Source organism: Mixia osmundae, assembly GCF_000708205.1.
Source record: "Mixia osmundae IAM 14324 unplaced genomic scaffold scaffold_7, whole genome shotgun sequence".
Taxonomy (NCBI): domain Eukaryota; kingdom Fungi; phylum Basidiomycota; class Mixiomycetes; order Mixiales; family Mixiaceae; genus Mixia; species Mixia osmundae.
In genome coordinates, this window is record NW_014575557.1 from 167992 (window position 1) to 187683 (window position 19692).

The 19692-nt window shown below is 56.5% G+C and overlaps 9 protein-coding genes across 9 annotated transcripts; 4 read left to right on the plus strand and 5 right to left on the minus strand.

Moving 5' to 3' along the window:
- Positions 1-80: 80 nt before the first annotated feature.
- Positions 81-2504, plus strand: L969DRAFT_51245 (uncharacterized protein; the record flags this gene model as incomplete). The annotated part of the gene is made up of 6 exons (XM_014711372.1): positions 81-338; positions 403-449; positions 506-679; positions 730-796; positions 850-939; positions 993-2504. 6 exons carry the CDS (start codon positions 81-83, stop codon positions 2502-2504), a joined length of 2148 nt encoding a protein of 715 aa, XP_014566858.1.
- Positions 2505-3304: 800 nt separating this feature from the next.
- Positions 3305-5074, minus strand: L969DRAFT_521044 (uncharacterized protein). Its single transcript, XM_014711373.1, has one exon. It carries the CDS (start codon positions 4975-4977, stop codon positions 3487-3489), a length of 1491 nt encoding a protein of 496 aa, XP_014566859.1. The 5' UTR covers positions 4978-5074; the 3' UTR covers positions 3305-3486.
- A 1309-nt stretch (positions 5075-6383) lies between these two features.
- On the minus strand, positions 6384-7759 carry L969DRAFT_524499 (uncharacterized protein). The gene is made up of 3 exons (XM_014711374.1): positions 6666-7759; positions 6574-6615; positions 6384-6522 (listed from the first exon to the last, which is right to left on the minus strand). The coding sequence occupies exons 1-3, from the start codon at positions 7389-7391 to the stop codon at positions 6517-6519; spliced, it is 774 nt and encodes a 257-aa protein (XP_014566860.1). The 5' UTR covers positions 7392-7759; the 3' UTR covers positions 6384-6516.
- Positions 7760-7773: 14 nt separating this feature from the next.
- Positions 7774-10179, minus strand: L969DRAFT_88711 (uncharacterized protein). Its single transcript, XM_014711375.1, has 2 exons — positions 8169-10179; positions 7774-8112 (listed from the first exon to the last, which is right to left on the minus strand). The coding sequence occupies exons 1-2, from the start codon at positions 9984-9986 to the stop codon at positions 7876-7878; spliced, it is 2055 nt and encodes a 684-aa protein (XP_014566861.1). The 5' UTR covers positions 9987-10179; the 3' UTR covers positions 7774-7875.
- Positions 10180-10491: 312 nt separating this feature from the next.
- L969DRAFT_82610 (uncharacterized protein) lies at positions 10492-13622 on the plus strand (the record flags this gene model as incomplete). The annotated part of the gene is made up of 6 exons (XM_014711376.1): positions 10492-11640; positions 11689-11823; positions 11871-12627; positions 12676-13017; positions 13066-13198; positions 13250-13622. The coding sequence occupies 6 exons, from the start codon at positions 10492-10494 to the stop codon at positions 13620-13622; spliced, it is 2889 nt and encodes a 962-aa protein (XP_014566862.1).
- A 67-nt stretch (positions 13623-13689) lies between these two features.
- On the minus strand, positions 13690-16069 carry L969DRAFT_18289 (uncharacterized protein; the record flags this gene model as incomplete). Its single annotated transcript, XM_014711267.1, has 3 exons — positions 13690-14465; positions 14516-14628; positions 14676-16069. 3 exons carry the CDS (start codon positions 16067-16069, stop codon positions 13690-13692), a joined length of 2283 nt encoding a protein of 760 aa, XP_014566753.1.
- Positions 16070-16140: 71 nt separating this feature from the next.
- Positions 16141-16534, plus strand: L969DRAFT_95365 (uncharacterized protein; the record flags this gene model as incomplete). Its single annotated transcript, XM_014711377.1, has 2 exons — positions 16141-16344; positions 16400-16534. 2 exons carry the CDS (start codon positions 16141-16143, stop codon positions 16532-16534), a joined length of 339 nt encoding a protein of 112 aa, XP_014566863.1.
- On the plus strand, positions 16150-18747 carry L969DRAFT_24760 (glycosyltransferase family 71 protein). The gene is made up of 4 exons (XM_014711294.1): positions 16150-16344; positions 16400-18017; positions 18065-18611; positions 18663-18747. Exons 2-3 carry the CDS (start codon positions 16576-16578, stop codon positions 18435-18437), a joined length of 1815 nt encoding a protein of 604 aa, XP_014566780.1. The 5' UTR covers positions 16150-16344; positions 16400-16575; the 3' UTR covers positions 18438-18611; positions 18663-18747.
- Positions 18257-19527, minus strand: L969DRAFT_525350 (uncharacterized protein). Its single transcript, XM_014711378.1, has 3 exons — positions 19439-19527; positions 18663-19391; positions 18257-18611 (listed from the first exon to the last, which is right to left on the minus strand). Exons 1-3 carry the CDS (start codon positions 19463-19465, stop codon positions 18444-18446), a joined length of 924 nt encoding a protein of 307 aa, XP_014566864.1. The 5' UTR covers positions 19466-19527; the 3' UTR covers positions 18257-18443.
- Between the last annotated feature and the right edge of the window lie 165 nt (positions 19528-19692).

Here is a 19692-nt window from a genome sequence, read left to right on the forward strand (position 1 = left end):
ACGCAGCAGACGAGTCTCAGATCAAGGACACGTTGAATCGCGTCGTTCCGTCAGTTGGCGACGAGCTATCGCGCGAACGAATGTCGGGACCTTCTTCTCGACCTGCCTGGTCAAACCGACACTATCCTCAGCTGCCTGCCACATTCGTGCGTACGATTCCTCCTGTCGAACGAGGCAATGCCCTGCTCGGAACGGGCCGACAACCCGCTGCGCGTTCGGCGCACCAGCAGAACCTCGAGGCACTCAGCAGGGGCAACTCTGCCACGAAAAAGGCAAAGAGCTCGACCATCAATCCCGAGGTGAAGATGCAGCGGCTCGATCTACCCAACGGCAGGCAAGTCGCGCTCTCTCGGCCTCTCTCAGGCACGCGACTGACCTGGTCTAGTGTGTCCGCGTAGACAGATCAGGATTGCCCGAATGAAGATGCCAACGCCGAGAGATGGCACCATGTGAGTGTCACTGGCCTTGCAATGCGCGCCCTGACTGGCCCTGACACTCTCGATAGCCATCTGATCAAGCGACTCGATACAGATTCCATCTCTGCCACAACCTTCTTCCGCGCAGCCTTCCCCACCGCTACCGATGATGAGCTCAGGAACGAGGCATGCTACCTCGCATCCATCTACAACACGGAAGCATATGGTCTCGTCGGTCACGAGGATGCCCTGGCAGGCGTGTGGTCGGTCACACGTCCTAACGTCTCAAGCACAGCTCACGCATCCCCCGCAGGATTCCTGCGTGGGCAGCCAGAGACGTCGCAAACTTCTATGGCCTTGGACCGCAGGTCAACAACCTTGTACGTCGCTCCTTGACGTAGGCGAGTCCGATGATGACATCGAACCTCTGTAGATCACATTTTATCCGCCTGGCTGGCAAGGTCCGATACACCGCATTGACTCCACCACGCAATTGCCGATCCCTGCTGGCACTCCGAGAGATGTGAGCGCCTTGCTGCGAATGATTCAGGCAGAGACTAATTCACAAGGCTACAGGCACCGCCGCCTACGAGCTCTCCCAACACGAGCACGTCTACGCCTTCTCGCTCTGCTCTCAGGAAGACGACGACGATCAAGCTTCCTGTCACGAGCAATCTGGCCGGAGGTCAACTTGAGCTAGAGAGCAGCGAGGCCGGCGGATCCCCAGCTCCTTCATCCTCGCCCGTACCTCAAACCGCAGCACCTCAGGGGATTCTGTCAAGGATGAACGACGATGGCAAGGCAGGTACGCCCAAGTCTGCCCGTACAGTGCGCATCCTCTCGCCTCCCGCTACGACGCGCTCGGCCACGCGAGCTCAAGAGAATGCTCAGGAAGCTCCCTCACCTATCCCCGTCCTGCGCTTATCGCCCGCGTCCGACACCACATCCAGCGCCAGCTTGTCCGGACCGCTAGCCCGTCCTGAGCTTCAGAGGGATGCGTTCACATCGTCAACTATCGCACCTCCACCAAGCTCAATACCGGCAAGTGTTCCGGTGCCGTCGAAAGCGCTTCAGAGCAGCGATGTCAGTGTCGCCAATGTGATTCATCCCACTCGTCGTCTACGATCACAGTCGCCTCAACAGTCTGCCGCAGCTCCTGCACAGTCGTTCGCTGGCGCGATGGCTACACTTTCGCCTGCATCGGCCGTCAGATCAGCAGCAGCAACGTCTGAAACGCTCGTCCCGACGAATGCAGCTCCGTCAGTACCCGATGAGACGCTCGTAGCAGGGGACGACAATCTTTCGCGCGCAGATACGCCTCGCCGAGATGTGCGCCCAGACGATGTGCAAGTCTATTACAAGACCATTCCCGATCCAAGCGGCAATGGGTTCAAAATTGCCACACGTCTCGGCCTATCGCCCAGTGCATCTCTGACTGACTTCGGTCAAGCGCCACCAGACGAAAGTGACCAACCGAGACCGTCGAAGATTGCACGCAAAACTAGCCTGCTTGGTGCCGAGGAATTTGCTCAGATCGGATCGGCCGAGCGCGTTGAGCTGGAAGCAGCCAAAGCGAAAGAACTTGTTGCACAGCTCAAGAAGGAGGGAAAGTTCAACCAAATCCCGTCCCGCAAACGAGACGCCATCGAAGCAGTCCTGGACCCGGACTACAAGCCCCAGACGGAAGAGATCATGGTCGCAAGTCGGCCGAAAAGCAGAGGCGGCCTCTTCTCCTTCTTGCTCGGCCAGCGTCGTCCTCCTCGCATCCGTGCAACAACGGTCAGACGCGTTTCTGTCGGTTCTACGGCCAGCGCAAATATCAGCTCGCGTCCGATGAAGAAGCTGCCGCGTTCGGCATCGACAGCTTCGCGTTCGAGAAGCACCTCTACGGACGAACAGGAGATGGAAGGCGTACAGCAGACAGTGCAGATCATCGAAGCACCTCTGCCGGTTCGTCAGTCGACGGGCAACTTCTTCGCCCTCGCGGGAGTGTTTGCCCTTGGAGCAGCTTCGTGCGTCTGTGTCTATCCTGCCTCGTACGCTACTAACAGGCGAGCCGACAGAGTCGCTGTTCCTTACATCTTGTGACCACGCCATCTTCATACGAGGCATGTGCAAGCCCCCATTGCGAGGCGCGCGGACTCTAGTATGGTTTATTCCATTGCAATGTCGCTCGTTCATTGACGCCCATCCGAAGCCTCTCTGAGGGTGTCTCTGAACTCGATAGACATCAGGCAGCATTGTCACTCAGAGACCAGACTCGATCTCGCGCGTGCAGGCCCAGAATGTCCATGTTTTGTGAATGACGTACTACAGACAGAATGTTATGAGATGGTTTATGCCACGCGTTCAGAGTCCAGAATAGGCTGAAGCCACAGCTTGCCCGGTCTGGATCTCTCTCGCATGATGCGCCAAGGGCAAGCGTTTGATGGCTTGGCAGATGAGCCGGCGCTCCCCTGACTGACGCGAAGTGGTGGCGCGGGTGTGCATCGCCGCAGAAGATCATGAGCATGCTCGGTCGTGCCTTCTGTCTCGATGATGATCTGACCTGCCCAGTCGTCGTGCATCACGTCCAGTCCGCCGGGACCCGCTCCACCAGCGCCGCCGTTGTTGCTGATGATGAAGCCGGGCTGCACGCGAATAGCCGCACGGTAGACATACTTTGTGACTCGGTATCGGCCTTGCGGCGCAGCGACATCGACTTTATCTTGACAGAGAGAAAGTGTCTGCTGGACCTGCGGTAGGAAAGGCGTCATGTCGAGGTAGATGACCGGATTGGACATGCTCGAAGCGATGATGTTGTGGAAATACGAAGGTGGAAGAGTCATTGATGAGAGCCATGGCTACTCAACAGTCAGCACCGTTGTAACAAGCAAGCGAAAGGATCACTCACGGGTAAATGGCCGACAGGATCAAATGTGTACGAGAGATCGCGAAGATAGCGCCCATCGTGCACTAGCTTGCCCTCGTTACCAAAGTCGCCAATCGCAGCATTCCAGACGATGTCGCCTTTGCGCACCATTGGCCAAGCGCCAGATCTGTCAAATTCCGGACATTAACCAAACCGCAGTCAGAATGCGAGGGAAACTTGCCGCCACACTTCTCGCTCGCATTCGACGAGCTCGTCATCATTCATCCAGTTGCCCGCTGCTGGCACCCATACCCGAAGTAGAGGTGCTCGGCCATGTCGGTAGACCGATGACAAAGTGATGCCTCGTTCAATGATAGCGCGCTTCTCGTCGGCACTCATAGGAGGCTGCGAGCGGACGCGCAAGACGACGCGATTCCATGCTCGCGTGGCTGCTTTGAGCATCTGCTGTGTGACAGCATCGAGGGGTTGAGCACGATGGTCGCGAGCAAGGGCAGAGTATTCGCCCAATCCGATCTCGAGACCAACTTGGAAAGCATCCAAGTCGCGCAGCGAGATCTGTATCGGGGCTGCCTTTGGCGCCGATGGCGAGGTTGGACTGGTCGCTGATCCATGCGGCGTTGACATGAGCAGTTCCGGTGGCAAGGTACGGTAGCCAAACGAAACAAGGTAACGGCTCACGACCAGCTCGCGGACCGAATCCGAGTTGAGCAATCGCCGCATTCCCTTGGACAGGTCACGCAACGGGCGCATGTCGACATAATCAAGATGCTTGACGATGCCCATGAGGATACGTCGAGGAAACTCGGTCATGGCATACTCGAATCGCGGATGGAGCTCGCAGATCAGATCGAGCGCGGCTTGGCTGTCGGCCGAAGCAATGCCGAGCATTTCTTTTTCGGTCGTCTCTTCGTCATCTTCGGGCACCGTTGTGGTGCTTGACACACGAGACTTGCGCAAACTCGGGTCCGGAGACGAACCGAAGGGCGATACACCGACATCAGTGATGGGCGTCTCTGATTCGGAAATGCGCCGACTCGACGATTCGTCCGAAGCCGCAGATGAAGATGATAGTGAGCCTTGCAGATGTAAAGCAGCAGCGGATGTCGTAAGCTGCGGTACGCCACATATGGGCTCTTGCGTGGCTTGAGACAAATCGGCCAATTGCTCAGATACCTGAACAAGGTTGAAGCCTGTCGGCGAGGCCCCAATCTGCCACTCATCCAAGTGGTCCGTCTTTTGCAGGCTTGGTGTGGCCACGTCACCCTGTTGCAAGTTCGCGTCTTCTGTTGAAGGGGCACGGGCGCCCGATGCACCGAGAGTAGGTGTAAGCTGACTAGCGTGTATCTCTGCTGTCTCTGTTGGCGCTTGTATGGGCTCCGGGACGGCGGCAGGCGATACGGAGACGACAGAGGTGACGGAAGTCCGGCGAGGCTCGTCAGCATCGACTGACTGTCGGCTGGTCTTGCTCCTGCTGAAAAAGGCAGACAGACGAGAGCCTGTTGACTGCGGCCGAGATTGCACAGAAGCGCGCTTGCTCACTCCTGCTACTCTCGCTGTCGTAGGCGAAGATGTGATGGCAGTTTGCTGCGCTGTCTTGAGCGGGGCAGGTGCTGATGGAGCTTTGGCTTGCTCTGCTGAGCTCGGACCCGCCGTCGTTGCCGACACTGGCTCAGCTGGTTGCAGCTCCATCGGTGCTTGAACGATTGGCTGGCTTGCTCTCTCCGCCGGGAGTTGACGCTCGGACTCGGCGGTCAGAGGTATGTCAGCTGAGGTTTGGTCACCAGAAGGATCCAGCGTCGCAGCTGCTGCCAGCGCCTCCTTCGAGTCGGCTTGAGGAGCTTGCGTCTGAATAGCAGGCTCGGCAGATACTGCGCAAAAGGAGATCAGCGCGCGCGACGAGGGGCGAAAGCGGTGCACCAACCTAACAAGCTGGTAGAAGCGGTCAAGTCGGCAGATGAGTCTGCTGGCGAGGATACAGCTGCGGGGAAAGTCCAAATAGCAGAGGTAGAGCCGTTGAGCGCGGGACTGCTGGCAGGCGTAAAACCGGAAGCAGGCAGATGAGAAGTATTGCTGTGCACGAAGAATGGAGGCGAGAAGCTTCTTGTGGCAGTTGGCGTTGCGTTGGAGACTGACTCTTGCGTCATTGCATCGCTTGCCGTGCTCGTAGTCGGCTCCTCGTTGATCAGCATGCTCTCTGGCCTGCCCTCACGTGATGGCCGCATTTGACCTCGCGTTGGTGCCAATTTGTCAACGCCCGAGGGTCCCATGACAGAGTCGGCACTGATCCGTCTCGGCATCGCTGGAGCAACGTCGGGCTCGGAGACGCTCGGTACAGGCATGCCTCTGTGGATAGCACGCAGACGTTGCGCCTCCGCGTCGCGCTGAGCAGCTTGAGCTTTCTTGTCGATCGCAGATGGCTTTGGCTCCTTCTTGCTGCCGAAGCTGAAGAACCCTCGCTTTGATTTCTGTGGCGCTGGCATGGATTGCTGACGTAATCGGTGGGGCGGCGCGACTCCGCGACCGACGTCCGCAGGCGCAGCTTTTGGCGAATGAGCGCGCAGATTGTCGAGCGAAGGCATAGGGGGTATCGGACTGATGGGAGACGATGTGCCCATGCCGGGTAGCATAGAGGGCTCGTAGGGTGACGAGGTGACGATGCTGAGTCCGCTTGACGAAGGCATCTTGCGTAAGGACGGCGCCTTTGACGACGTAGGCGAGGTGCCACGGAGGATATGCTCTGTTCTGTGAGTATTGCCATCGAACATGTCGAGCGAGTCAACCATGCCATATTGAAGCACATCCATGCTGTTGTTGCCAAAGCCCATGCCTAGTGGCATGACCATGGGCGCAGAGGCAGGCAGCGCATTCGAACTTGGGAACGAGCTCGAGATTGGCGTTGTAGGCGGCGAGGAGGAAAAAGCGGCAGCGGGAGCAGGAACATAAGCCGTCGAGGGCGGTAGCATGGCATGGGCAGAAGGGCTCGGCGACTGAGTATAATGGTGGTACGGAGTGGGTGGATCAGGGTTGCTATGCGTGGCGGATATCGTATTGGATGGCGATGGTACTATTGAGGCAGTGCTGGTCGTGTGCGACAGAAAGTGTGTGTCTGTTCTGATAGGCGCAAGCGTGCTGGCAGATGAAATGGCGGGTATAGGCTGCTGCTCTCTTGCTATGGACTGATCGGGCTGGGCAAGGGAGGATTGACGTGCGTGAGGCTTAGGCGCAAATTCATCCCTGCAGCCGTGTCAGCTTCTGCGAGGACTGAATGGAGATGTGAATACGTACTCGGGATTGTCGCGAGCGTTCCAAAGTCGCTGCTGCGGTGAACGAGCAAGGCTATCGAGCGGCATGCTGGATTGGCTTCTTGCATCATCAAAGGAGACTCTGCTGCTTTCGGAACTACTCGAGCCGCTCATCAGCTGAGGGCCGACAGAGAGATAAGTAGTCTGTAATCCTGATTGAAGCACAGCATTGAGATCAGGCGCGCCGGGATTCTGCTCCGTCGCGAGCTGTGAATCTGAGTCTAGCTGGTCAGATCCGAACGAGGTATTGGGTGGGTAGTCAAGATAGGGTATCGCATTTCCCGCCAAGCCCAGGCTGGGTGACAGATTCGCGTGGCCACTGCCAGCTACCCCATTCGGAGATAGGTCGGCTGAACGAGCGAAATGATGCGAGTCGCTCTGATCGTCGAGATGTTCGATGAAACCGCTAGGTGAGGGTGTATGAGCTAGTGTATGCAGTGGCGACTCATCGTGTGCGAGCTCTCGATCGATTGTGCTGGGATCCCAAGTCTTTGCAGGCGCGCTCGACACGCTCGTGTAATCGCCCGAAGAGGACGACGAGGGCTGATCGGAGCTTGCGGAACTGAAAGCAGAGTGATACTGCGCCGTCGACACATCCGAGCCAGGCACGTTGAGCAAGTTGGGAGGCTCTAGCACGTCAGCCTTTGAGCTTGTTGCTTTCTGCCAGGCCAGGCCGAGCGTGGAATTGCTCTCCTGCTTGCGCAGCGTCTCCGAGCTGACCGGACTAGGCAGGATGCCATTGCCCTTCTTCTTGCCGTCCTTGCCAGACGAAAACAGAGAGATCTTCCTCAGGGCCGCCATGCTGCCTTTCGCGTGGGCTGGGGCGAGATTCTCCGGTCAGTCTGCGAGGCTGATGGTGCACTGCGGGTGCAAAGCAGAGCTCGTCTCCGACTTACTAGGACCGGTCGGAGCCTGTTGGTCGACTGTGCCTGTGCGGGCGCCAAGTATCCGCGCTCGGATAACCGCTGGCCTGTGAAAAATCGGGCCCGCTTTGAATTCCGCAGTAGTGTGGGTACGTCAGCGTATCAGCTCCCAGCCTACTGCTGAATGCATTCGGCCATTGGCCCTCTTCTCGCGCTTCCTTCTTTCCTCGGAGCGGCTCTTTCCAGCCAAATCTTCCTTGTTGTGATGACAACGGCCCGGGATCGCAAGCCTCGTTGAAAGACGCGTCAAAAATGGAGAATGCGCCCAATCGAACAATCATCTCATAGGTCTACGTCATGTACGACAAGAACGAGCGATGCAGTCTTCGTGAAGAGGTACAAGGGTGCTGTGTGTCAACTTTTTAGAGCATGACAATAGCGCCCATCAAGATATTCATTGCGAGTGTTGCGAGTGTAGATGTGCTGATCGTGATGCACGATGCGGCTGAAGAAGATGAGCTTGAGCTGCTGCTACTGCTGCTGGATGTGGAATTGCTAGTCGAATTTGTCGTTGTAGCTGCCGTCTCGGCTTCCGAGTAGCAGTACCGTCCGAAGCAAGTCTCGCACTGAGACGAACGGGCTAAATTGACGCGCTGTCTCTGAAAGTGCACAGCAGGTCAGTATGGCCACACATGAGTCGGCGCAGAGAACATACAGATCGGTCGACGAGAGCACAAGTCAAGCAAGTCGCCCATTGGGTGTCGTTATCGGCGCCATTTTGCGCCCAACCTCTGACGCCGATATTGGTAGCGAAATCGAGGAAGGTCTGGGTATCCTCGTTGCTGTAATCGAGATCGAAAGTGCTATAGTTCGTTAGTGTCGTGTCGCCATTGAAGTACTTGCCGATGAACGGAATTTTTGACAGCAATCCTTGGTTTGTCATCAAATTGACGGGCGGCGAGTTCGGAATGTAGACGATGAGAGGGTAGCTGTCTGCAGCAGCTGCGTCTGGCGAGGTCGTGTTGCAGCCAAAGAAGACTGGTCGCTGGTTGAGGTACGAGTTCATGACGACTGCACTGCTCGAAGGCAAAGGGGGCAGGTTGTAAGTGCCAGAAGGACGCATCTGGGACTTCATCTGCGATATTGCGAGCGAATAGCCAGCGGCATAGTTTTCATCCGTGTCTGCAGATCCGTCTGCAGCGATGATGACATCGATGCCGCGGGCCTTTGCGAGGAGGGGTGAAAATGGAATGTTCTCCCCCGCTTCCCCACCGTCGGTGAGCTCGAGCACGGCAGTCGTCGAGTCCTCGTACGAGTCTGGCATGAGGCCTTGGAAGGCATTGGGCCAATTCGATACGTCCGATCGATTGGCGCTGAGACCATCCGCAAGATCGCCGATGATGACCTTGATGATTCCTACGTCGGTAGAATTGGCAGCATTGCCAGCTTGATCTATGATTGTGTTGAAGAGCGAGGCTGATGTGCCAATGACGAAGCCAAAGTTGTCAAAACCCTGCACACAGCCGGTAGCGGTTGTGTTGGTGGGCGTCCCGTTGAGCAGTGCAGTGCCAGCATAGCTGATATTGATGAAAGCAGACAACTGAGGGTCGAAAGAGCCCCACTCGTAGCCGTTGAACTCATAGACAGTACCATTGAGAGGGACGTAGATAGATGCAGATGCGTTAATTTGCGATTGCTGTACGTTCAAAGGATCGACCGTCGAGACGACGATCGGATAGGGCAATGTGGCGCCTGTGAAGCCTGTAGAGCGGGTGAGTGCTTCACCATAGAGCACGTCTGCGCCATGATTGCCAACAGTCGTGTTGCTGACAAAGTTCGTCGATAGCGTGCCATTGACGAAGTGATACGAGAGCGCACGGCCCCAAATGTCAGTGATGGAGACGTTGAAGCCTTGTGCTTGCTTCATCCTGACAGATGCCTCTAGCGTTTTTAGGTAGTCCTCCTCGCTTAGCAAGCCGCTCGGCAGCAGGAGGCCATTCTCAAGTCCCCAGCCATCGCTGCCAGACTCCGATGCGACGCCCAGGACGAGTTCATAGACTGGCAGATCTTGAGCGATGAAACTCGACACGGCCCAAGAACCGCCTGACAATCCGGATAGGTATGTCGTCAGCTGTAGCACCCCGCCTGTCCCCGCGGCGACACTGCTCGCATTCCTGCTATCGAGCGCGTTCAGTATGCCTGCGCAGTAGAGCGCGGCCCTGTAGCCACCGCCGGAGCAAGCCATTGCCACTGTCGGCAGACTTTGTGCAAGTGTGGCAGGATCATAACCAGTGATAGCTTGGGTGGCATATTGCGACCACAGTGGGGCAATCACTGCCGCTCTTCGGGCGCGGAAGTCTTGCTCGCCCGAGCTCAGAGTCTGGTTGCCAGATGCAATAGAGCCTGCCAATCGAAGAAGCGATTCGGCTGGGCACGCGACATAAGTAGGCGCATAGCTCGATGCTGATGGCTCTTGCGCATTGACAAGAGCAAGCGTTGCGGCGAGAAGAGCCACCCTATGTGCGCTGCGCATGTTGCAAGCAAGCGCAGTCTATAGATCTGAAGAGAACTGGATGCAACAAGACCGAAGCACAGCAAGGGACTTTCTTATATCCCGGCCAAGCCGGACGGACAGCCTACATCCGAGCGGCCGCCAAAGCGATCAAATTCAATTTGACATGGCAGGCGTGGACGAGACGGAGCGTGAGAGATTCGAATCTTGTTGTTTGCAAAGGCGCGCGCGCCTAGCCAAGGAGAGATAATTCGTGCGCGGCAGTTGCTTCCGATTCGAACGAGCACGCTGCGTTGAGCGCCGGCAGCGTCTCTAGTGGTGCTGTGCGCGCAGTCTGCACGCAAGACAGCCGGACGACAGACACCGCGTAGATCAGACGCAGGCCACAGAGGTCACTCATTGAGCGCACGCTGCCTGCAGTCGACGGAGTTTTGGATCGTGGGCCGACAGGATCTGTCTGATATTCGACAAACCAGCTAGATATACTTGGAAGCGCGGGGCAAGCATCGCCGACGCGCTCGCTCCGATGCTGGCAGAGCCGGATACATCTTTGGGTGCGATTGACGAGCTGCCTGGGCCAGCCATGGCAAGCGTACTCGAGTCTGCGTTCGGAAAGGCGTCCATATCAGGAGCGCAGGCTACAAACAAAGAGCAAATCGATGGCGCGGCCCCGAGCATGAAGGCCCAAGGCAAGCAACGCGCTCTCGACGATTCGTCAGACGCGCTTCTTCCTCCCCCGTCCTCCGCGCAGGACGATGCATCGAGCAGCGCTCCTCTCCTCACCGAATCTGCAGGCAAATCTCGGCCACTGACGCGGTCACAAGGGAGCGTCAGCAGCCAACCTCCCGTCAGCCTGACCATGACGCCTTCCGGAACAACGATGGAGGCAACAGGTAGGACAGCCCCAGAGGGAGAGTTCATCTCCGGCGTATTTGACGATCTTGATCTCGAATTGCCGGACGAATTTGGGCCTATGATGCTCCGTAATCAATCTCTGACGCGTTCGCAATCAAAACAAGTCCAGACTGGTTTAGGTGACACGCTCGACGGTCGCCCGCAGCCGAGACCGTTACAATCCTATCGATCTGGAGACTCGTCTGACAATCTTGGTATGTCTGGCGGTAGCCAACGGCTTGGGCTTGGCTTCAATGAGCAGATGGCCGAAGTGGGTTCCGTCTCGCCCAGCGATCTCAATGGTGGCATCAGCCTAATCTCTGTCCAAGGTCCTTCACCACATCCCGGCGAGGGTACGAGCTTGAGCCACAAGACGTCCTCGAACCTCCTGAGCGCACCCATGCTCAAAGGCGAAAGCGAGTCTTCCGGCAGTCGCAGAGCCTCCGCGTTCCTCGATGCTCCCTCAGCAGTGGGGACGCCTGCCACATCTGTTTCGACCGCTCAGCCCTCATCGGCTGATTCGAGCTCGAATGCACTGCCTACACTTGGCTCCAACACCAGCTTGAATGAAGACGCCATGGTCATCGTCGAAGACAACTTAGAGGGCGACGAAGAGTCTGATGATGAGGCAAACGTGTCGACCGGCAAGAAGGGCGCCGGCATTGCCAACGCAAAAAAGTACACGACCAGCGGAAGGCGCAAAATTGACATTCAATACATCACCGAAAAGTCAAAGCGTCACATCACTTTCAGCAAGCGCAAGGCGGGCATCATGAAGAAGGTACATCCCGTGCCTTAGATCAACGAGACCGTGGCTGAAAGAGCGTAGGCTTACGAGCTGTCCACGTTGACCGGGACACAAGTGCTCTTGCTCGTCGTTTCAGAGACTGGGCTCGTCTATACCTTCACGACTAACAAGCTTCAACCGATCGTGACTGACAAAGCTGGCAAGAATCTCATTCAGGTACGTTGTAGCAAAGTCAGCTTCGCGCCGTGCTGATTGCTCTGCAGAAATGTCTAAGTGCAAAAGGCGAACAGTCCAAGGATACACTTGTCGAGAAGCCCGCGTCTGCTCCGCCTACGGTCAGCAATGCAGCTGCAGCTGATCCAGCAATGTCCGCCCACAGTCCGTACGCTTCGCCACATCCTCAACTCGCCCAAGGCGCTGCTACACCGATGCTATCCACACCGGCTCCTGTCGGAATGCCCGCATTCCCCCAAGCGTATCACCCGAACAGTCCTTTCATCTTGCCTTCAGCGTCAGGGTCTGCGACGGCAGCAAACAATTCAGCGTACGCACAAGCAGGCACGCCAGGCTCCCTGCATATACCCTCACCTTTGCCCGGCACACCTCAGCCGATGCTATCGCCGTCGTCACAGTCACGCACACCTCGCACCTTGAAGAAACGAAAGACGACCGAGAATCTGAAGTTGCGGGAGACGGCCGCCCAGCTTGACGCCCGCAGACGTGCAGCTGCTATCTTGGCAGAGCAGTTCCTGATCGAAGCTCAGCAAGCGCCAACCATCGCCAATCTGCTGCGAGCCTTCCAACAAGCCGACGAGTCTCAACGTACTAGGCCGCCGAAGCTGGGTCCGAACGGTATGCCCGTCGTCGAGGGTCTGGACGGCACACTTCACCTCTTCCAATCAAATTGCGAGGATCGGCCGGAGGCACAAGTAGCTCGTCAAGCAGGCAAGCGGTGGATGGATCTACATGGCTGCGAAGATCTAGAAAAGTGTTTCATCGATTTCTTCACTGATTTCCTGGGTACGTCTCTGCCATGCTGAGAAGCGCTGGGGCTGACGCTGCAAACAGTGACGAAGTGCCCAAGCAGCGAAGAGGAAGTTTCTGCAAACTCAAAGGATCTGCTCAAATTCGTTGCCTGGCTGCATGGTCACCATTTCATCACGAAAGAACTGGAGCAGCAGATCATGCAACGATGTCCAACACACGTCCTCGATTCGAGCAAACCTTTTGCAAACCTGCCCGATTCACGGACCGACAAGGCTACGAAGGCCCTTAGCGAGTACTGCGTCTATCTCAATGACGACTTCGCGCCCCGGCGCGGAGGCCTGACAATGGTCGGCGCCTTTCGCGGATTCTACAGCGTCGAGCGCGTTCGCCGCAATTACGCCTTGCTCGGCAATCAGGCGCTAGGTGAGATCCGTGGCTCCATCTCTCAATAAAGCTAATGCAAAGTCACAGATCACGAAAACATTACGCCGTTCAAAGTCAGACTACCGTACAAAGTCACTCGACTTCTCAAGCCACAAGATCAGCTCTATCTCGGTCTCAATCAAGTTGCAGGCAAGTCTTACTGGGTTCCAGTGGAGAGCGGGTGCGTATCCATTTGACTGCCGGTCGTGCCTGGTCTGACATGCAGATGCAGGCAAATTCAAAGCGTCGACGAAGAAGCGCTCGAGCCGAACTGGCCGAATCCAGAGTATCATCAAATGGAGCTGGCTAGCGCTCAACGTAACGGTGACCAAGCAGCGCTTACGTATCATCTCCATCGCTATCATCAAGATGTGCGATCACGCGACTTGCTTCAAGGAGGTGATCTATCAGAAGATGAGTATGAGGACAAGTCGGGCTCGGGAGGTATGGCCACTCGTAGTCCTCGAAGACGTCCGATGGTCAACGCATCGCAAAGTGTTCCGAACCTCAAAACACTCGCAGCTCAGCAACAGCAAAATGCGCAAGCGAGCCCTTTCCTGGCGCCTAACGGACTTTTGGGTCAATGGAACGGTGTAACTTACTAGATTTCCATGTCATGTCATGAGCAATCACACACAACATCCTAGCACAACATGCATTGCTTTCACTGCCTCATGCGTCTTCCGAGCGGACCATCTCATAGCCTGTGCTTCGACTGGTGCTGCTTCTTTTGCCAGATCTTGAATCTTCGCTAGCTTGGTCTGCTCGTCTTCTGAGGACGGAGCGATAACCCTCGGGTGGTACGTCGTACAAAGCGGTATAGTCGACGCCGAGCGTCCGACCACGAGTCCAGAAATCAGTGCAATTTCTGATCAGACCGAGATCGAAAGGATTGCTGGGCGATTGCGTCGTCTTGACGAGCCCTGAGGCTGCACCGCCACGAGTGTATAAATCGAGACCGATGACGCTGAGAAGGGAAGCGGGTAGTATGCGACCAATACAGCTGCAGCAGCCACAACCGTGCGAGTGGCGTGGAGTGTAGCTTGGCGTGACAGGCTGGTTGTCTAGGGAGGAGAGCGCGGTCGAGCCATTCTCATCGGTGTCGATACTAGCGAGCGTTTCAGCAGCTGTTGTGTCTCCCGAAGGTGTCTGCCTGGCTTTGGCGGCGAGAACGGAAGGATGGTTACTTTGCTCTGCCAGACTAGAGCCCGCCCTGCCGCCCATGGTCCCGAATCTGCCCAGGTTGCTCATCTCCAGCGTTGTCATCTGTCGGCAGATCTGGTAAAGCTGACCGACGAGGACGATGGAGGTCCACGTGAGTTGAATGCAAGCCCATGTTGTGCTCGCAAAGAGCACGCCATCGAATTGAGCAGCCGCACAAAAGCTCTCTGGCAGATAGCAGAGATTCTCCGGGCCGGCTTGGTAGGACGGGCTTGTCTCTGCAAAGTCTGTCACACGAGGTGTCAGCTCAGTAGGCTGCAAAAGCGGAGAGCCGTACATGCTACAGAGAGGTAGGCATATAATATGACGCCCGCAATCATGCTGGAGACGAAGAGAACGAATTGCCGGTGGTTGTTGACGCCGACACAGTTCCATAGCCATGGACAATGACTGCAAGCCAATCAGGCCAGATCTGACCACGGGAGGAACTGACTCACTGGTCATGACGGGCAATACAAGCATGACAGAGCTTGCAGTGCTTCGAACGAAGGGGTTTCCTAGCCATGCAAACCAGGCAAAAGTTCATCCCATTAAATGCGCCCTGCTTCGTGAGTGATTCGACAGTCTCTTTGATCTCGAGATTATTGTGCGGCTTGGCACATTTGCCGGCATCGAGACAGATCGCTCTGACAAAGTTGTATGTGCACACGATGAACGCAATGGCAAACGCGAGGTTGTGAACTGCATAGCCTGGCGTATGCGTTGCTAGCCTGGTCACCCATGTCTCTCCTACCCAAAACAGGCTGCCGGCCAGCACTCCGCACAGGTATGGTGACGCGGCGGTCGCGTCGCTCATGCCGTTCTGTCTAGGTGGCGCAGCCAGTAGGACCCGTGTGACGACATGGTTGAGGGCAAAGAATTCCGCAAACGCTAGCGGCAGGCCGGTGTACCATGGCAAGATATCGAGCGTTTTGAAGGCGATGCCCAGCACTGGTGTTGGCAGGAGCAGGACGGCAATCGTCGTCTGCTTATCACTCAACCGACGAGGTAAGACCGATCCATCTGGCTGGCGCTTAGCCTGAGCCATCGCCCGGTTCCAGGGCAAGATGCTTTTGAGTTTTTGTGCGAGCTCCATTGGCGTCAGGCCTTCTTCGTTCTTTGCGCGTGGATCTCCGCCTGCTTCGATGATCTTGGCAATACAGTTGATATTGCCTTTGACGACGGCCCAATGTAATGCACTCATGCCCGATGGATCTTTCGCGTTTGGATTACTGCCGTGCATGAGCAGCAACGAGACAGAGATTGCATCCCCTTGGTAGCAAGCCCAGTGAAGACATGTCCTGCCATCACCATCAGTCGCATCCGTTGCTACTGGTAGCTGTTGAGTGAGCAAGTAGGCGAGCAAGAGAGGTGCAGACGAATGAGTTGCTAGATGGAACGTGTCGAATCCTTGGGAGTCAGTGACTGCCGGATCGGCGCCATGGACGATGAGCAGGTGGGCAGTGTCGAGATGACCGTTCCTGGCAGCCCAGTGTAGCGGCGTGGCAATGAGCTCTCCGCCCAGGGCATCTACTTCTGCGCCCGCATTGAGGAGCTCCTTGCAAGCTAACAAGGCATTATTGATAGCTGCCCAGTGCAGAGGTGTGGCATTCGCTGCATCGCGCGAATTGGGATCGAAGCCGTCCTGGGTGATGAGCCTGTGAATCGTCTGGGCATCTCCCATCTGTGCTGCGGCATGCAACGGGTAGGCTTGTGCTGCATCGCTCTTAGTGTCCGCTGTAGCGGTATGTTGCCGGACAGGCGATGCTTCGACGTTCTCCAGCAGAGGCTCAGTCACCGTTGCATCCGTCTTGCTGCTTCCCAGGCCAGGAACAGGCGAGAAGGTCGACATGGATCTGCACAGAGTGTGCCGTTCGGGTTGCGCTCAGGTCGCGGGAGTCAAGTTGAGGGGCGCCCCGCATAATGAAGTCTCCCTCTCTCTCTGCCACAGCGCAAAGCATAAGTAGCGAGATGTCAGCCCTCTTTGGCCATCGATCGGCAATTCAGGTCATTCTCCCCTCACGAGGCTTTGCGAGTACGTCTCTGGCGCTGGCAGGCTACAAGATCAAGACGCATAAAGGCACGGCGAAGAGATGGACAGCTCTTGCGTCAGGTCTTTTCAAGCGTGTATGTCTGCCTCAGGCACCTTCACTGTAGCGCCCGCTGACATTGTACTGCGTAGGGCAAGGTGGGAAAGCGACATCTCAACGTGACACTCACACCAGAACGACGTCAGAGACTGGGCGGCATCGCGTATGCCAACGCTTGGGAGACGAGGCATCTGCGCAAACTGCTGCCCTACTACAAGTCCGCCTGAACTGGCGAACGTGAGGAGGTCCGTTCGATATCGCTTGGGCGATGCAGGCCGGCGTCGTCACGGGATCCTCTTTCGCGACCCGTTTGCTGCATCGCGACCGCCATCAAGCGGAAGAGAGCTTTGGTCTGCTTCTGCTGACGAGTCGCGCAAACATGGTCAGATATACGATGCGACAGAGTCCCTGTGCCCTGGGCTGCACAATCGTCTTGCTCCTCGTGCTCGCCTTTGTCATCATGACCGTCACGCAGACCAGGCATAGCTCGATGCCGGCCGAATTCGAACAAGGCCACTCGCAAGCCGCGTCTGCGAAACCTGCCAACGACATGGAGACGCACACTGTGATGAATCTGCCAGAAGAAGGCGATCGAGCAAGCAATGCCTCAGCTTGTCGATCCATTGATCCTAATTGCAAATCTCAGTTGATGCTTAGCACCTCTCGCAGCGAGCTAGAGGAATGGCTGCGAAGTCATGCCAGCCCGATGGCACTCGCAAGCCCTCTCGCTGCGCGTTTGAGCACTTGGCAAGCTGTACCGCCGGCAGAAACCGCCACTTTCGTAGCGATCAATCGTCTGCAATGCTCCTCTGCCAAAATTGCGCATAATGTGCAAGACGAGATGGGATTGGCAGAAGTGTGGGCTTCACTGTCTGCTGCAGAGCTCGCATCCATGCGCGAAGATCTCATCGACTCTCTTGGCGCCGTGACGCAAGCTCGCGTCGGCGGATCTGGCAAAGGAAGAGGCATCGTCATGATCGTAGCGCCAGATCAATTCGATCAAGCCCTCATCACGCTACGTATGATCAGAAGGTACGGCGCAGACCTCAGCATCGAGATATTCAGCTACGAGACTGAAGTAACGCCGAGCGGTCATCTACACGAACTCAGAGAGCTCAACGTGTACTTGCGAAAGCTGACAGGCGTCTCACGCTGGCCTGACTACCGCGGCTTATCCACTCAGATCAGAGCCTCAGCGATCATCGATTCGAGCTTTGACGAAGTGCTCATGATCGATGCAGACACTCTGCCCTTGCAAGATCTAGGCGGGACAGGCACAGACCACTCGGACGTATACATCTTCGAATCAATTGCTTACAGGCGGCTCGGCGTCATGATCTGGCCACTTGCTCGCAAACAGCCTCCACATAATCCCGTTTGGCAGCTTCTAGGCGTTCCTTGTCGCAACGAATGGACAGCCGACTCGAGCGTGCTGCTCATCGACAAGACGAGACACATCGACGTGCTGCGCCTGATCGAGCAGATAAGCCTAGGACCCCATGCGGCTACTTGGACGACGCTCGTAGGAACATCAGGAGACGCCTTCCGCTTTGCGTTGCTCGCGCTTCGAAAGCGGTGGGCTGTGCCTGGCAAAGCCTTCGGATTGCTGCACAGCGCGAGTCGAAGCGGCTCATGCAGACAGGCATTGCTGCATTATGATCACCGCGGTCTTCCGATCTTTGCCCATCTCGGCCTGTCGCCTGTCAAAAAGTACGTAAAGTTGCAAAGTGTATTGACGAAACTGACCCTGCATGCAGTCTGACGGAGCAAGCCGTCTGGAACCGTGCTACCTTTATGGATGTCGGGCGCGAACGAAGCACCGATCTCGACATAGATGCAGACCATCTGGTCGATGCTGCGCTAGATGGCAGTACGCAGACGACTCGGCATGATCAGCCTGTCTTGCGCTCCCGAGCAGCTCTCGAACTCGGTCTATCCTTGACCTCTTCTTGCGGAGGTACAGCGTGCTGCTTCGAGCTAGCATTCAGACAGCCTTTGCAAGTCACAACCGACGAGATAGACTGGCGCAATCCACTGCGGACAGAGTCAGTGCAAGCTCATCCGATATTGCGACAATTCTCGCAGCATTACTTTGCAGCTGCGCCAAAGTACAACAACACGCTCAGCTAGAATGCATCATGTTGAGCTGCCTGCTTGCTCGAGTGCTCCCACCAGACCGTCGAGAGAGGAGCGGTCGAACAGCATGAGCGTGCCAAACATTTCTACTCCGAAATCGAGACCCTCTGCTTCTTGCGTTCTTGCTGGGGCTTGCTGGTACGCAAAATCGAGCACATGTTTTGCGTTCTGTGTTGACCTTTCAGTATCTTCGTTTGAGAGCAAGTGAGCCAAACTGACTTGCGCGAGTATCTCATCTTCGACGTGATAAGGGTACAACTGGGCTTCCTGAGCTTGCTTCTTGGGCGTCTTGGCTTTCCGACGCTTCTTTGGAGTAGAGCCATTCGTCAGGTCTTGCGACGCTTGCGCGAACCTGAGATCGTCTGCGTCGTCTTCAGAGGCGGCGACGTAGATACGCGAGAGCAGCAATATCTGAGCGTCTTTGTCGTTTGCATTGGGTATACTGGCCATATCCTCGAGCGTGATGCGCAGTAGGGGCGCTACGATCTGAGCTGGCATGTTGAGCAAGCGCTCGGAGACGATCAATCCCAAGCTCGGCGCGGACTGAGCAGCCGAGAGTCTTTGCGCGAGCGTTTTAGCAATGTCTTCATCTATCGTACGTAGTCCTTGTCGGCTCTGTGCTGTAGATGCCAGCACGCGCTGAGCGAGCCAAGATGTGAGGCCCGCAAGAGCAGCAGTTGCTTCGTCGCTTGTGTTGGCAGGCAACGGACAGAGAGGCACATAAGCACAAAGAGCCAAAGGATCGCTCGCTTCGCCGTCTGTCTTGACTGTCGTTCCGGCTTTGCTCATTGCTACACCTGTCTGAGTAGGCGCTACGAGCCAGTCTGCTAGTGCTTCTGTTCTGATGAGACTTGCGTCATGCGCGAGTAGCTGGTTCAGCAGGGCTCTGATGCCGTGATAGTCGACTGCTTCCAGGCCGAAAAAGTCAAAAGTGACATCGACGAGCTCCTACGCTTCATGTCAGTTCGGTGGTGCCAGCATTGTAGCGTGCTTGCCTGTTGCTCGTCGTCAGTAGACGCCATCTCTCTACTGCTCCTCCTCGTTTCGTCGTCGCGTCTTTGCTGGCTAGCGCTGACTTTGCTCTTTCGGCCAGTTCGCTGTCCTTCCTATCCCCTGCCCAAGCAGAAGGTGACGTCTCCTTCGTCTCGATCTCCTCATGATTTTCCCTTCGGCCCACGGAGCATGCTACAAGCTGTGATCTGCCTTCTGCTAGCGACGACAGCGGCAGCAGTACGCAGTCTCTGGGAGG

Bases quoted from the DNA above. Each gene is read 5' to 3' on its own strand.
- L969DRAFT_521044 (XM_014711373.1), bottom strand. From the start codon at position 4,977: ATGGAGCTGCAACCAGCTGAGCCAGTGTCGGCAACGACGGCGGGTCCG.
- L969DRAFT_524499 (XM_014711374.1), bottom strand. From the start codon at position 7,391: ATGGCGGCCCTGAGGAAGATCTCTCTGTTTTCGTCTGGCAAGGACGGC. The intron at 6,616-6,665 runs TTTGATGATGCA...TAGCCTTGCTCG, and splicing joins CCGAAAGCAGCAGAGTCTCC to TTCACCGCAGCAGCGACTTT.
- L969DRAFT_88711 (XM_014711375.1), bottom strand. From the start codon at position 9,986: ATGCGCAGCGCACATAGGGTGGCTCTTCTCGCCGCAACGCTTGCTCTT. The intron at 8,113-8,168 runs GTATGTTCTCTG...GTGCACTTTCAG, and splicing joins GTGCTCTCGTCGACCGATCT to AGACAGCGCGTCAATTTAGC.
- L969DRAFT_24760 (XM_014711294.1), top strand. From the start codon at position 16,576: ATGCAGGCCGGCGTCGTCACGGGATCCTCTTTCGCGACCCGTTTGCTG. The intron at 18,018-18,064 runs GTACGTAAAGTT...CCCTGCATGCAG, and splicing joins GGCCTGTCGCCTGTCAAAAA to TCTGACGGAGCAAGCCGTCT.
- L969DRAFT_525350 (XM_014711378.1), bottom strand. From the start codon at position 19,465: ATGGCGTCTACTGACGACGAGCAACAG. The intron at 19,392-19,438 runs GCAAGCACGCTA...CATGAAGCGTAG, and splicing joins CTACTGACGACGAGCAACAG to GAGCTCGTCGATGTCACTTT. The intron at 18,612-18,662 runs GTCAGTTTGGCT...AGGTCAACACAG, and splicing joins AAGATGAGATACTCGCGCAA to AACGCAAAACATGTGCTCGA.